This window comes from Nuphar pumila, chromosome 8, assembly GCF_984573655.1.
Source record: "Nuphar pumila chromosome 8, dmNupPumi1.hap1.1, whole genome shotgun sequence".
NCBI lineage: Eukaryota > Viridiplantae > Streptophyta > Magnoliopsida > Nymphaeales > Nymphaeaceae > Nuphar > Nuphar pumila.
In genome coordinates this window covers 117,775,797-117,792,199 of record NC_143256.1, presented here as the reverse complement: position 1 = coordinate 117,792,199, position 16,403 = coordinate 117,775,797, and the positions used below count along the sequence as shown (strand labels likewise).

The following is a 16,403-nucleotide window of genomic DNA, read 5'->3' as shown; positions in this document are numbered from 1 at the left end:
TATCTTCCGGAGCCACCCACTTAGGCTCAAGAAGAGCAAGTTTATCCCAAAGGGGAGTTAAAGAGCTAAAATAGTCTCGGACACTCATGTCCATTTGTTTGGTGGAACGGATTTTTTCTTGACAAAAAAATTGTCGAGCAAGATCCTTTTGGGTATACATACCCTTAAGGAAAAACCAAGCCTCATTGGCCCTTCTAAATTTGGCTATATTAGCACAATTTTTAAGGTCAACATTGTTCATAAACCATGCCAAGATTTTGGCATGGTTACTTTCCCAATCCTCAATTTTGGATTGATGATCATTAATAGCTTTGATGCGCTCATCGCCATCTAAAGTTTTTTCAACTTCATTTTCAATCTTGGTGAGAACAAGAGGGGGTTCGGGAGTAGTTCCCATAACAAAACCCCAAAGTTTCTTACCTCTAAGATGATTTTCCATAGTGGAGGCCCACATGAGATAGTTAGACCCATTTAGCTTAAAAGAAAGCTCCACTTTAGAGTCTCGTTCCATCGGCACCAACAAGTCCTTCCTTTCTTCAAAGAAATGAGTCACACGTTCCAAAGAAAAGCCCAATCACCAACCGAGCTCTCTGATACCATGTAATGAAAAGAGACGGAAGCACTAATAGAGCAAATGTCACTCTTTAAGAGTGACCACTAGAGCCAAGAACACAAACACCAAATGTGCACACACAAAAACTCTAAATATGGAAATGACTTAAAGTCATAAGTTGGATATTATTGAAGAAAGGAAGAGAGAGGGGTAAAAAACCCATACATAAGAAGGAGAACACCTCCTCTATTTATAGAGGAGGGAGGCTCTAAAGAAGAGACTACAAGGGGGCTCCCTTGTAGTCGTTGGGAGCTCCAACGGTCAGAAATCTGACCGTTGGGGCCCCAATGACTACAAGAGTGGGGCCCCTTGTGGTCATCCTAAAGAAAGAAAAATAAAAAACAAAAAAAGGAAAAAGTAAAAAGGAAAAAGTTAAAAAAGAAAAATAAAAAGATACATTGACTGAATTACAAGAATACCCCTATCGGGTATTTCAATAAAATATAATATGTATATATATACATATATGTATACATATACTTATATATATACGGATGTATATATATATAAGTATATGTATATATATATATATATATATATATATATATATATATATATATATTTTAACACACGTATCTTCAGAAGACCAAATTGTTGATGTTTTCACAAAACCCCTAGCTAGTTCAAGTTTTTCAAAGTGTCGTGACAAGCTGAACATCATTGATATATATGCTCCAGCTTGAGGGGGAGTGTTGAGAAACAGTCACGGTACAGGGTAGTCTTGTATTTATTTAAATAGGTTGGGTATATCGTATTTCTTCATTATAGCAAAGGGTATTTTTGTATATGTGTGTTTCTAATCTCTCTATTTAAGTGAGATTAGACCTAATGAGAAAATAATGATTCTTTCTTACTCTCTCTCTCTCTCTCTCCTTTACTCTCTCTCTCTCTTTTGAACTGTGCAAAACCTTAGTTATCTTCAACAAAAAAAACATGGGTGCGGGGGTGCGGCAACAAAAAAAAATTGGATCCGGATCCGACCCGGACCCAAACCCATGCTTATTTAAAGCACGCAAAGAGAAACCCTCCCCCACGCGGAAGCAGATCAGGTCACGCTGAACATGAGCGTTTTTGCTCATGCACACATCGTGGCTGTCTGTTTGCATTTTGGATGAATGCCACGTGGTTTGTTGACTTTTTAGCCCTTTAAAATGCAAATCGGATGGCCAAGAGCAAAAACGCTCATGTTCAGCGTGACCTGATCTGCTTTCCCCTCCCCACTCTGCTCACTCTCTCTCCTCTCTCGCCTTCTCCTCCCGCCGCAGGCTCCCTCTCTCTTGTTCATTTTTCGGCCACCTGACGCCGGCAAACCCCATGTCCGGCGAGCCACCCGACACCGGTCCTTCCGCCCTATGGCCCCCTTTGAGGTGAGCTCCCTCTCGCCTCTCTTCCTCTTCTTCAGGCGAGCCTCCCTCTCATTTTCATTTTTTTTACATAAATGACCCTGGGTGCGTTGACCGCACCCAGGGTCGGGTTGACCGCATCAGGTGCCGCACCCGCACCCGCATGTGCACCCGCGTCGCATCGACGCGGGTGCGGCACCTAGTTAGTCGAATCCCTGTGACATAGTTTGTATCTAAATAACCTTTTGAGTTAATACATTCGGATGTATGGGGACCGACACCGGTTATATCCAAAGGAAGAGTTTCTTATTATTTAATATTTGTGGATGATTATAGTAGGCATAAATGAATCTACTTTCTTAGATTCAATTATGAAGTATTTGAATGTTTTCAGAAATCTCATAGTTATGTTAAAAATCAATTCAAAATATCTATTAAAATATTTAGATCCGATTCTGGAGGAGAATTTTCATCAAAAGATTTTAAAAGCTTTTTTTATCAACAATGAATTTACTCATAAAAAATCTTGCCCTTACGTCCTACAACAAAATGGGTTGGCCAAAAAAAAGCATCGGCACGTTATTGAAACCACTAAGACTCTTCTAATATCCAAAAATGTTTCAAAACAGTTTTGGGCCGAACCCCCTTACGGCGGTTTACTTAATCAATATAATGCCTTCCACTATTCTTGAAAACACTTTTCCTACAGAAAAACTATTTAAAATTCCTCCCGATTATTCAAGATTAAGGATATTTGATTGCAAATGTTTTGTTCTTTCTAACAAAAATGATAAATTTTTTGCTAAGGTCATTCATTGTATTTTTCCAGACTATGTCAAAAATAAAAAAGGATTTCAATATTATGATATTGAGGACAAACTTTATGTTTCAAGAAATGTAACTTTTCTTGAAAAATAAAATGGTTTTGAAAAAAATGAGTCTAAGAAACCATGTGAGTACTCATTTTTGTTTGATCTAATGAATGGGCATAATAATGATAATATTGATGAAAACAATGATGTTGATGTGAATGGAAATAGTGATATTCATGATATGCATGAGAGTGTCAATGGTAACAATCATGGTGCTCATGAAGGTGATACGCCTATTGTTGAACCTCATAATGAACTTCAAACATATTTTCGTCGTACACAAGGCCAACCACGATGTGCATTAGAAAGGTATACCCAAAGTCAAGACATAGATAAATCTAGTCTTAAAAGATCTACAAGGACATCTCAAGCACCTAGTAGGTTTGTACCCTGTGAGTCTTTTGAACCCTACTATAGAGTTTGTCTTATGGCCATACATTTTTATGTCGAGCTCTCTTATTATAATGAGGCAAAAAATCACCATGAATGGATTGAGGCTACGAATAATAAACTAGAAACCTTAGAAAAAGCCAAAACTTAGGAGATTCAATCATTACCCATAGGTAAGAAAACCATAGGATTTAGATAAGTCTATAAAGTTAAAAACAAAAATGATGGAACACTATAAAGGTACAAAGCTAGGCTGGTTGGTAAAGAGTATAATCAAGAATATGAAATAGATTATAAGGAAACCTTTTCCCTAGTAGCTAGGATGACCACAATTCAAGCTCTTATCACCATAACACCTATTAAAAAATAACCTATCTTTCAAATGAATGTTAAAAATGTCTTTTTAAATGGAACCCTTAATGAATAAGTCTATATAGAACCTCCGCTCAGGTTAGGTTTAGCACATGAAAAAGTTCTTCGATTACGAAAGGCTTTGTATGATTTAAAACAAACTCCTAAAGATTGGTATGATCATTTTAGTGATGTGATGGTTCAACTAGGATTTAGATCTTGTTATACCGATAGTGCCATGTTTGTTAAGTCCTTTTATGCAGGTATAATTATCTTACTCTATGTGGACGATATGATTATCACAGGAGGTAATAAACAGGGAGTTAGTCATATCAAAGATGTTCTCAAAAGAAATTTGAATAACATATCTTGATTTTCTTCGATATTTTCTTGGGATAGAAGTTGCTTACTCACCACGAGGTTATTCTCAAAAGGAACTTTGATATGACAGATCTTGGTTTTCTTCGATATTTTCTTGGTATAGAAGTTGCTTACTCACCTCGAGGGTATTTTTGTCTTAGACTAAGTATGCAGCCGAGATAGTTGAAAGGTCAGGCCTTACAGATGAAAAGAGAGTGGATACGCCAGAGGTCATCATTGTGAAAATGAGGACAGATGATGGAGAACCTCTGAAAGATGCAACTCTATATCACCAAATGATTAACACCTTATCTTACCTTTCCATTACTCGTCCTGATATTGCTCATATTATTAATACTGTTAGTTAATTCGAACATTCTCCCACTATAGTACATATGAGTGCTACAATGAAAATAGTTAGATATGTTAAAAATACTCTTAATCATGGTTTGTTTTTGATATCCTCGTCTCTATTAGATGTTATTGCATATACTGACTCTCATTAGGGAGAGGATGTAAATGATCGTCGCTCAACCACTGGTTTTTGTGTTTTTGTAAGTGATTCCTTGATATCTTGGAGGTGCAAGAAGCAACAGAAGGTGTTTCTATCCTCCACAGAAGCCGAATATTGTGTCATGGTCACTATGACTTCTGAATTGGTGTGGTTGCGACAGTTACTCGAACATTTGAAGGTTTTCATATCTGCACCCTCAAAGTTATGCTATGATAACAAGAACGACGTCTATATCATAAGAAATCATACATTTCATGAGCGAACAAAGCATATCAAAATGGTTTGCCATTATGTTCGTGAAAAATTTCTAAAGAAGATCATCATTTTACCATGCGTGCCATCTGAGTATCAACTATCAGACTTCACTAAGAAGCTACCATTGTAATGAAAAGAGGCGGAAGCACCAATAGAGCAAATGTCACTCTTTAAGAGTGACCACTAGAGCCAAGAACACGAACACCAAATGTGCACACACAAAACTCTCAAATATGAAAATGACTTAAAGTCATAAGTTGGATATTATTGAAGAAAGGAAGAGAAAGGTGTAAAAACCCATACATAAAGAGGAGAACACCTCTTCTATTTATAGAGGAGGGGGGCACTAAAGAGGGGACTACAAGGGAGCTCCCTTGTAGTCGTTGGGAGCTCCAACGGCGGTCAGGGGCCCCAACGACTACAAGAGTGGGGCCCCTTGTGGTCATCCAAAAGAAATAAAATAAAAAGAAAAAAGTAAAAAAGTAAAAAAGAAAAAAAGAAAAAGAAAAATACATTGGCTGATTTACAAGAATACCCCTATCGGGTATTTCAATAAAAAAGAATATGTATATATATACATATATGTATATATATACTTATATATATACGGATGTATATATATATATAAGTATATGTATATATATATACATATTTTAACACGCCCCCTCAAACTTTACGGGGAGAAGACCGAAAGTTTGCTAAGGAGAAACATGAATCGCGGAGTTGGGAGCGCCTTGGTGAAGAAGTCAGCTAGTTGATACTCTGAAGTAACATATGGTAATGAGATAGTCCCTCTGAGGTATTCGTCTCGAACATAATGGCAATCCATTTCGATATGCTTGGTCCGCTCATGAAAGGTGTGATTGCTAGCAATGTATATCGCACTTTTGTTGTCACAGCAGAGCTTGGTGGGAGTGGAAATGGGGACGTCCATGTCAGCAAGGAGACTTCTGAGCCATACGATTTCCATAGTTGTCATTGCCATGGCCCGATATTCAGCTTCAGTAGATGACAGTGAAACCTTCTGCTGCTTCTTGCATCTCCACGAAATAAGAGATTCACCTAAAAAAATACAAAGACCCGTTATTGAGATACGATCATTGGGATTTCCTCCCCAGTCAGCATCAGTAAAAGCAGTTAAGTCAAGAGATGAGGAAGAGGATAAGAAGAGTCCCTTGGATATAGTATTTTTGATATATCGCACAATTCTCAATACGGCTGCCATATGAACCGAAGTAGGTGCATGCTGAAACTGGCTTGCTGCATGAACCGCATGAGCTATGTCTGGACGTGTGATGGATAGACAGGTGAGAGATCCGATTAATTGACGGTAGGGGGTTGGATCCTCAAGAAGAACACCATCTTCAAGTCTCAGTTTGGCATTAATGACTTCGGGAGTCTCAACTTTCTTTTCATCAGATACTCCTGATTTGGCACAAATTTCTGCAGCTAATTTCATCTGAGATAAGATGTATCCTCGCGGGGAATAAGCCACTTCAATCCCTAAAAAATATCTCAAATAACCAAGGTCAGACATATCAAAAGTTTCTTTTAACATGGACTTTACATCATTTACTCCCTTTTTATCATTCCCAGTAATGATCATATCATCAACATACAACAGAAGCATAATAATGGAGTCACCTGTCCTTTTAACAAAAAGAGCAGTGTCAGTATAACAAGAAGAAAAACCTAAATTTATTAATACGTTACTAAACCTATCATACCAAGCTTTAGGTGCTTGCTTAAGACCATATAAAGCCTTTTTTAATTTCAAAATTTTTCCATTTAAATCCATACCTGAAGGCGGTTCCATATACACTTCTTCATTTAAATTACCATTCAAAAAGGCATTTTTGACATCAAGTTGAAAGATTGGTCATTTTTTAACTGAGGCTATAGCAATAAGAGCTCGAACACTAGTCATTCGAGCAACTGGGGCAAAAGTTTCATCATAATCTACCCCATACTCTTGGGCATATCCCTTGGCTACCAACCTAGCCTTATATCTTTCCAATGAACCATCACTCTTAGTTTTTACTTTAAAAACCCATCTACATCCAATGGGTTTCTTGTCATTGGGAGGATCAATGATTTCCCAAGTTTGTGCCTTTTTAAGAGCATTAAGTTCAAGTTGCATAGCTTCATTCCAATGAGCATATTGCTTAGCATCATTATAATGAGATGGTTCATGAAAGGAGTGAAGAGCAAGTAGGCATGCTCGAAAGTTAGGAGAAAATGAATCATAAGAAACAAATCTATTTGGTATTTTGGAAATCCGATTTGATCTCCTTTGAGAGGTCTCTTCAATGGACTCATTTTGGGAAAATTTTTCAAGGGCACAAGGAGTATTCCTTTCATTCCTTCTAGAGTAGACTTGAATTTGTCTTGAAACATTTTCTTCTAAGTTTTGATCATCACTTGGATGTTCAACAAGATCTTCACTAAGGGATTCACTAGGATCAATATGATCATCTATGATGTTTTCTTGAGGCAACAAGTCAAATAAAAAGGAATAATCAATATTTTCATTTGGTTGGTGCGAAAAACCATTTTCCTCTTCAAGGAATGTGACATCTTTAGAGATATAAAGCTTGTTTTTAAGTATGTCAAAACATCAATATCCTTTTTGTTTTTCGCCATATCCCAAAAAGATACATTCAATAGCCCTAGGGGAAAGTTTATCATTATTGTGAGTTAGAACAAAACATTTACATCCAAAAATTCTTAGTCTTTTATAATCGGGAGACATATTGTAGAGTTTTTCAAATGGAGAAAGATTTTTCAAAGAGGACGAAGGAGTTTTATTGATAAGATATGTAGAGGTTAGAACCGCTTCGGCCCAAAAGGATTTTGGAATATTTCTTGAAATTAATAACGTTCTTGTAGTTTCTATTATGTGTCTATGCTTTCTTTCCGCAAGACCATTTTGTTGCGGAGTGTTGGGACAAGAACGTTGGTGACAAATTCCATTTTCTTTTAAATAGTTTTGAAAATCATTGGACATATATTCGCCTCCCGAATTGGACCTAAGAATAGATAGATTTCCCAAAAATTGATTTTTGACCATTGCATGAAATTTTTTAAAGAAGGAGAAAACTTCGGATTTGCGACTTAGGAAGTAGATCCATGTAAATCGAGTAAAGTCATCAATAAAGACCACGTAATATGAAAAACCTCTTTTAGACAAAATAGGAGAAGGTCCCCACACATCGGAATGAATAAGTTCAAATGGCCGAGTGGTAAAGTAACTTCTTAGAGGAAATGGAGTAGCTTTAGATTTCCCAAAAATGCAATCTTTACAAGTCATGTGATTGTCTTTACAAGTATTGTTCAAAAACGGAAAAAGAGACATTTTTACAAAATTTGGATGGCCAAGTCTTTCATGCCATATTCCAATACTTTTGTCTTTTACAAGATTGCAAGATGACTTAGATGGAAGAGTCAAAAAATCCATAAAGTAGAGGTCACCCCTTCTATGGCCTTGCCCAATCAGCTTCCCTGACTGGAGATCCTGCACGGTGCAATCTTTAGGTGAGAAAGAGACTTGGCATCCATGATCGGTGATTTGAGATACGGAAAAAAGATTTAAATTTATTTTAGGAACGATTCTTACTTTAGGAACAAAAAAGTTTTTAAAAATTAAGTGAACCAATACTTTCAATTTTTAATGATGTACCATCGGCCGTTGAAACACAAGAAGATATAGGTTCGGAAAAAACATTTGAAAGAGAATTTTTATGAGATGTCATATGAAAAGAAGCACCGGAGTCTAGTATCCACATACCTGGAGGAGATGAAGAGTAGGCAATGGCGGCCCCGGATGTTGAAGGAGAAGTCTTGAGAAGATGTTGGAGAACTTCGGAGATGTGATTTAGAGTTTCTTTGATATCTCCTTCTTTGGTACTTTCTTCCTTCTTTGGCGAATTTTCCCCAACCGCGGCTACCTTTCCTTTGAATTTTGGACAAACCGGTCTAATGTGTCCCGGTTCATTACAATAATGGCATATTATTCCCCTTCTAGGCCCATTATTATTTTTGGTAAAATGGGGAGGTCTATATGCTTTAACATTCGATCCGGGCCTAGAAACGGCCAAAACTTCATCACTCTTAATGCTTAAGCCAAGTCGAGTTTCTTCTTGACATATCTCGACGAGGGCATCTTCAATAGGTAAAGCTTTGCTTCTATGGAGAAGAGATGCCCTTACTTGTTCAAACTCCGGGCGAAGACCATGAAGAAATTGAAAAAAATATTCTTTTTCAATTTGTTCCCTCCTTAATTCAATATCTTCCGGAGCCACCCACTTAGGCTCAAGAAGAGCAAGTTCATCCCAAAGAGGAGTTAAAGAGCTAAAATAGTCCCGGACACTCATGTCCATTTGTTTGGTGGAACGGATTTTTTCTTGACAAAAAAATTGTCGAGCAAGATCCTTTTGGGTATACATACCCTTAAGGAAAAACCAAGCCTCATTGGCCCTTCTAAATTTGGCTATATTAGCACAATTTTTAAGGTCAACATTGTTCATAAACCATGCCAAAATTTTGGCATGGTTACTTTCCCAATCCTCAATTTTGGATTGATGATCATTAATAGCTTTGATGCGCTCATCGCCATCTAAAGCTTTTTCAACTTCATTTTCGATCTTGGTGAGAACAAGAGAGGGTTCGGGAGTAGTTCCCATAACAAAGCCCCAAAGTTTCTTACCTCTAAGATGATTTTCCATAGCGGAAGCCCACATGAGATAGTTGGACCCATTTAGCTTAAAATAAAGCTCCACTTTAGAGTCACGTTCCATCGGCACCAACAAGTCCTTCCTTTCTTCAAAAAAAGAGAGTCACACGTTCCAAAGAAAAGCCCAATCACCAACCGAGCTTTGATACCATGTAATGAAAAGAGGCGGAAGCACCAATAGAGCAAATGTCACTCTTTAAGAGTGACCACTAGAGCCAAGAACACGAACACCAAATGTGCACACACAAAACTCTCAAATATGAAAATGACTTAAAGTCATAAGTTGGATATTATTGAAGGAAGAGAAGGGTGTAAAAACCCATACATAAAGAGGAGAACACCTCTTCTATTTATAGAGGAGGGGGGCACTAAAGAGGGGACTACAAGGGAGCTCCCTTGTAGTCGTTGGGAGCTCCAACGGTCAGAAATCTGACCGTTGGGGCCCCAACGACTACAAGAGTGGGGCCCCTTGTGGTCATCCAAAAGAAATAAAATAAAAAGAAAAAAGTAAAAAAGTAAAAAAGAAAAAAGGAGAAAAAGGAAAAAAGAAAAAGAAAAATACATTGGCTGATTTACAAGAATACCCCTATCGGGTATTTCAATAAAAAAGAATATGTATATATATACATATATGTATATATATACTTATATATATACGGATGTATATATATATAAGTATATGTATATGTATATATATATACATATTTTAACAACCATCTCCCAGATTCTATTTTCTTCTTGGCAAATTCTCAGTTGTCATTCTGTGAGTTTGAGGGGGGGTGTTAAAATATGGGTAGTATATATATATATATATATATATATATATATATATATATATATATATATATATATATATATATCATAGTCACCTGTATCGTTAAAGGTAATTTCTCGGCGAGGGTATTTCTCAGAGAGATTTTCAAAAGTTGATAAATCTCGGGAATATCTCGGCAATATATAAAAAATTTAAATAAAAGTCCTAAAAAATAAGTAAAAATACTGAAAATAGAAAATGAAAGAAAACTAAAATAAAAACCTTAAAATAGACAAGATATATTGATAAATGAGCAAATAAGTTAGCTTTTAAAATGCATAAAACATGTTTCTACTTTTATTTCCTATTTTACACTTTAAAACTTTTTAAAGCCCCATGTTTTAAAGTTTTGAATAATCCCCAAAATGCCCTTTTCTCAGAAACAACCCTGCACGACACTCGATTTGGGGATTTTCTCATATCTCACCCAAATCTCACTTGAAAATTTCATCTATTGTGAGGTTTGACATATTCATCTTATAACTGTGTTCCAACTCCTGGGGATTTAATGTTTGTGAACTGTAGATTATATTATTTAATTTATGCTGCCACTTAAGCAGGTGCAAAGAACATTTTTTCACATGTAACAAAAATATTCACGATACAAGGCTATACAAAAGGCTAAGGGGCATTCCCACATTCTATGGTGCTCTATAAGGTGTTTAAATTTGAAAGAGATTAATCAATATCATTAATTAATTACATGAAATATGCACATAGTTATAACATGAATATGAAATCTCATAATGGATGAAACCTGACTAGGCCAGTTTTTTTCTAATATGACCATGTAAGCAATACTTGAGGGAAGTTCAGCATCCTAGATTTATTTAGGTTTGATCTTCAAACAAATGAAAACATTAAATACCCATGCTTCTTTATATTTTATAAATTTGAATTTATAATCTATTAGTCTTTGTTACTTCTGAAGAGGAGAAAGAAAACTGACAGGTGAAATGCAATCCGTTATTATCATGAACAAATGGGAAAAATTCAGGAGCTGGCAGAACCATTACTAACCTCAATCCTTCCTGACAGACTATCAACAATTTGCTGTCAGGTGTGAAATTCTTCTTCACAGATTCAACAAAGTCAGGATTGGGTTTAGTGAATGGCAAACCAAAAAATAATCCTGAGAAATTGTTGTGAACAGTTCTCTTGACAATGGTGCCTGCAAAATTTACATACATGAAAACATAGTTAAAGATGTGGATGAAAATAGAGAACAAGTTGTGTTGTGAATTGTAACAGCACAAGAATTGGAAGTTAGAACAAGTAACAAACAAGAATAGAAAGATACTGGGCATAGAAAATGGAAACAAGGACTAAGAGTTAATAATCGAGCAAAAAAGAGAAACCATGTTTTTTGAAAAAAAAAAAGTGGAAGATGAGAGAGAGCATGCTTCTGTTTTAACAACCTAACTAAAAATGAGTTAATAATGCATTTGCAATTGTGAAAAATATTTCAGAAAACATGCATAGGCACTCAACATGTGTTGGTAAAAAATGTCGATCCTTTTGCAATATAATCTTGTAACTTCCTCCCTAATCTATGTAAGATTCACACACGAAAAGTACCTGAAGATAATTGTGATCATGATTATTGAGAACAGTAAATGCAAATGCATAGGTGATAAAAACAATGTGATGATTAAACGAGAAAAGAATGAAATTGAGAAGTCCAGAAACACTGCAGGACCAAAGAATGGTTGTTTCTATGTTTCCTTTTCAGAACCAAGTGAAATGAGTTCCAAATGCATTTGTTGTCATGTAAAACATTCAAGAAGTATGTATAGACATATTACTGATGTTGTTAAGAAATGTCAAATACTCTACACATAACTACGATACATGTGCATTTTAATATATGGAAGATGCTCTCCCAAACAAATGCCTAAAAGGAATCATGCTAAAAATTATTGGGGATAATTAATGCATCCGTAGCAGATATGGATGTATGATCAAATGAAACAAGAATGAGACTGTGATCAAATGAAACAAGAATGAGACATGGAAGTGCTGTACCAAAATCATTGTCTGTGTTCTCAATAAAGAGAGGCACATGATAACATGATTTTATGCGGGCCCGGTCATATTGAGTTTTATCACGTACATCCACAACAGTATAACCTTCTTCTGTAACGAGTTTTCTTGCCTCTTCACTATTCACAAAATTGACCTCAGCTCTAATTACCATGCATCGTCTGATAGATGGCTTCTGAGCGGCTCTTTCAGCATAGTTAAACTTGAATGGTACCCGAGATACCCTGCATTCCCCCATAAGATATTTCTGTTGACAAAGATTCTATACTAAGAAGTGACAAAATCATAAGAATTTGATTTTCTAAAAGCTAACAACACAAAGGCTCCTGAGATATTATTTTTATCAAGATTTCTCCTTATCTTTTATTCTTTTATCAAACAGGTTCTTTGTTACAAAGGGAATTAGGATTGCACAACAGAAAGGAATAGTTTCATAAACTATAATAATTAAAATGCTTATTGGCATGTAGCCAGATATTTGACTACAGAAGTCTTCTATTGATAACCGCCTCCTTCTTTGCCGCAAAGACATAAAACATGTTACTTCTCAATTTATTGATCCTAATTCATTCTTGGTCACAAGTGGTCCTGCCATTATGTTTTCCATTCTTAAACTTTCTTAAACCCAGAATAATACATGAAATACCCTCCGAGTATGGTACACTTAAGGAAGACAAATCATTCTCATATGCCTTATGAAGAGAACATGCATGATCAAGAAGACAAATAATAAAAGGGATTCTAGTTCTGGACCAGCCCAACCTACTACAGGATAGTTGATTCGTCTTGATTATCTGTTACCAAAAAAGAGATTCTGGGAGTAAATTAGGTTAGAGGAAAAAAGACAAAGAAACTCATATGCACCCTCTCAACCTTTTAAGTGCCATATATGTGAAGAACCAAGATATTGTCTAACAATTGCAAAAGGGAGGACCATGAATGTGATGAAAAGAGATTGAATAAGACAGGCCAAAAGGATTATAAACTAATATTTCACATGCATGAGAAAGATAAGGCAAGCTATGGCTATAAAAACACTTCTCTGATTGTGAACAACTCATGTATACTTCAAAAGAAAAAGATTTTCAATGCCATAATGCATTTAAAATTAGGTGTACAGTTAATCCAAGTCAACATTACAAAAGTGGAATGGCCGAGAAGACTTCTACGCGAAGAACCTTACCTATCCGACCATCCTTTCAAGATATTGTTTCTTCCAAGAATTCCAGTTGATTGAATGAGATGAAGTTCTTGCAATTCTGCTGCCTTCACAGTGTTAACTCATAGCACAAGAAAAACCAGCCCAATGCAGAAGCCAACCTCAGCCTTTTCCCCATTTTTTAGGAACGGCCCTAGTTTTGGAATAGTCACCAAGCGATGCTACTAATCTGAGTCTCTACACATGGCTATCTAGCCTGTACTATCTGTTTGGCCGCAGTACCTTATGAAAGGGCTTTAATCAGACAACCTAAATTAGCCTAAATCCCAACATGAAATTGAAACATAATTTCCTTCATCAGCATAACCACCACCATCATGACCTCCACACCACAAATCAATCCATTCAATTTTCTTCAACCCCAAAAGCCCAATTTTCATGAAAGCACACCAAAAAACACAAACCAACAATAGGAAAGGAAAAAATTACGGTGAAAACTAACTGATTACACGAATTCTGAAAAAAGCTATATTCTGGTTGGAGAAGCAAGATACAACTTCACAGAAGAAGCGGGTGAAAATCGAAATACCAAAAAAAAAACGACAAGCCCATTTTCAGTAACCAAGGTAAAAGAAAACTCTGATGCAAGATAGAACTTCATCACAACAGAAGCGGGCAAAAATCGAAAAAACAACAGAAAAAAGACAAGCCCATTAGAGAGAGAGAGAGATGGTTGGCAGTGTTTCAGTCATTACCTAGATGAACTCAAGGTGGTACAGAAGCCAAGGGATGCCATCCTCCTATGCTTCTTCTTGTCTCTTTGGTGCTTATAGTGTGTTCAGAGTCGCCATGCAGAGGGAGTGAGAGCTCTTCCCTCTGTGAAGGACGCTCGAATCAAAATAGTTTTGGTAATTAAACTCACCAATCCTATGCCCCCACGTGGACTGCTCGAATCCATTGGATAATGAAAAATATTCTAAACTACGACTGTTAATGGGTTGGGTTGGGTTTGTATCCTGTATTCGACCCAACGTGAATCCTAATTTTCAGGCACCGACATGAAAGCGCCGACCTCCTGTATATGTGGGCTAGGTTTGGGTTATGATTTTTATAGGATATCTGACCTGACCCATTATTTTTGCTGGATACCCGACTCGACTCTAGTGTTTTATATGTGTTTTTAGCAAAAGTAAACATTCTGAAATTATACTGATCCGGGTCTAAGATTTTATTTTGGTGACCTGACAAAACCTAAACCTGACAATTTGTTATTTGGGAGGGCTTAAATACTCTGATGGGTCAGTTGACAGCCCTCACTAACGTTGCCTGACCAGTGACCAATTGGTGAGACGGGCCAACTGCAAGAAGATTGCCCCTATGCAGGAGAGAATGAGAAGAGAGACAAAACAAGAATATTAGATAGACGTTGAGAGAGGAAAGAAGAAAGAGAATGGATCAAAACACACAATTACAAAAGAATTAAAAGGAAAAAGAAATACAAAAAAAATACAAAAAATTAAAAAGAGTGCAAGTCGACCCTTCTTTCTTGATTCTTCTTTTTTTTCTCTTCCTTTCCATAAGGGAATCCTCAACACTTGACTTCTTTTGAGTGATTCTTATCATAGAATTTAAATTGCCTTGATTCATGTTTATCTTAGCTGCCACACCTGCCATGTGAGACCACTTGGTTGCTATAGCAACATACAAGTATTCAGTTGTATCAGTCAGTGCAGCCACATAGGGCACAACTGAAGGCTTTGGTTGCCAGCATGGATTTGTATGTATAGGGCATGCGGCCAACGCATGAGACACTTTAGTGCATTGCCACTTCAGCGTGGTTTGTCAGCAGGGTCTAATGGCCTGTCCAGATGCGCATAACAGTTGTGCCACCTCAGCTGGGCAGATTCAATGTATGGGCTTCTATGCACCACTTCAATTGACCAGATTCAGTATATGGGAGCTTGTGCGCATGGGACCACTTGAGGCAGTTGAGCTTGAAACCGCTGGTTTTTCAACTAACTAAGTGGTTTTGCTTTATTTGGTTTACGGTATTGTACTGGCCTATAGTCCTTGACAGACACCCCACTCAGTGATACATGCATCATTAATCGACTGCTCTGAACCATTGACCGCCTCGGGGTCAGTAGCCACAATATGGGCACAAGCATGTATCTCAGCAATATGCATTGTATCACTCCACACAAAAGCATATAATCCTACACATTGTATTATTGCCACAAGAAATATTGCAATCCTCAAATAGGACCTCAAAGCATGCGTAAATGACACATGAGAACACGCAGATGTGGCAATCCAGTTAATTCTATAGGCGAAGAGTAACTAACTCTATCTGACAGCCAAACAAAACAACTGAATAAGATAAGCACTCGTAAAACATACAATTACCATAAAATGACTCAGTCCATCAAGAAGTAATTAAATTAATCGTAAGGCATAAACCATTGCATCACAAGTCATTCATAAGCAATCATACGACAACAATTATATCACAATATGTAAGCAACTTATAAGACAAGCGGTCACATCAATCCTAGTTGCCACCAGTTCGTAGATTACGAGTTGTATGCAATCACATCAATCATAAGAGATGCAAGCCAACAAGTGCTATGCTACAATAAGCACCAAACAGTTCGACCAAGGGGTAAAGCAAGTCATATGCTAATATGTAGCAACTGGCATAATGCTATTATTATAAGCATTTAACTAGTATGAGAAGCTCCTTATTACTCCGCAAAGAACTGCGTAAGCAGTTTAACCAACTAGAGTAACGCCTTAACAGGCGTGCACAGCTCAACGAGTAGCATACTGAACTACCGAGCAAGCAAACAATTGACCAGTGTGAATAGACTTTATGTTTTGATATTACTGACTTGCGAGTATGCGCAGGCAAAATGTAGAAACAACTGAGACTAGTTCGGGCGTCTGTTATTCTATGT

General features: G+C 36.8%; 1 protein-coding gene across 3 annotated transcripts in view; it reads right to left on the bottom strand.

Annotated features, from left to right (window-relative positions):
- The window catches only part of LOC149830375 (rhodanese-like domain-containing protein 9, chloroplastic), a 36,725-nt gene extending 22,388 nt beyond the window's left edge, over positions 1 to 14,337 (bottom strand). For 2 of the 3 annotated variants that reach the window (XR_016433865.1, XM_090016481.1), the window contains exons 1-3: positions 14,202 to 14,337; positions 12,270 to 12,511; positions 11,265 to 11,415 (exon numbers count right to left, since the gene is read on the bottom strand). Coding sequence is in view for 1 of the 3 variants with exons in the window: in XM_090016481.1 (XP_089872607.1) it covers positions 11,265 to 11,415; positions 12,270 to 12,511; positions 14,202 to 14,242 (434 nt within the window). In the remaining 2 variants the exon portion in view is untranslated. Of the gene's footprint in view, positions 1 to 11,264; positions 11,416 to 12,269; positions 12,535 to 14,201 lie in introns of all 3 variants that reach the window. The other variant, XR_016433866.1, reaches the window with a different exon arrangement.
- Between the last annotated feature and the right edge of the window lie 2,066 nt (positions 14,338 to 16,403).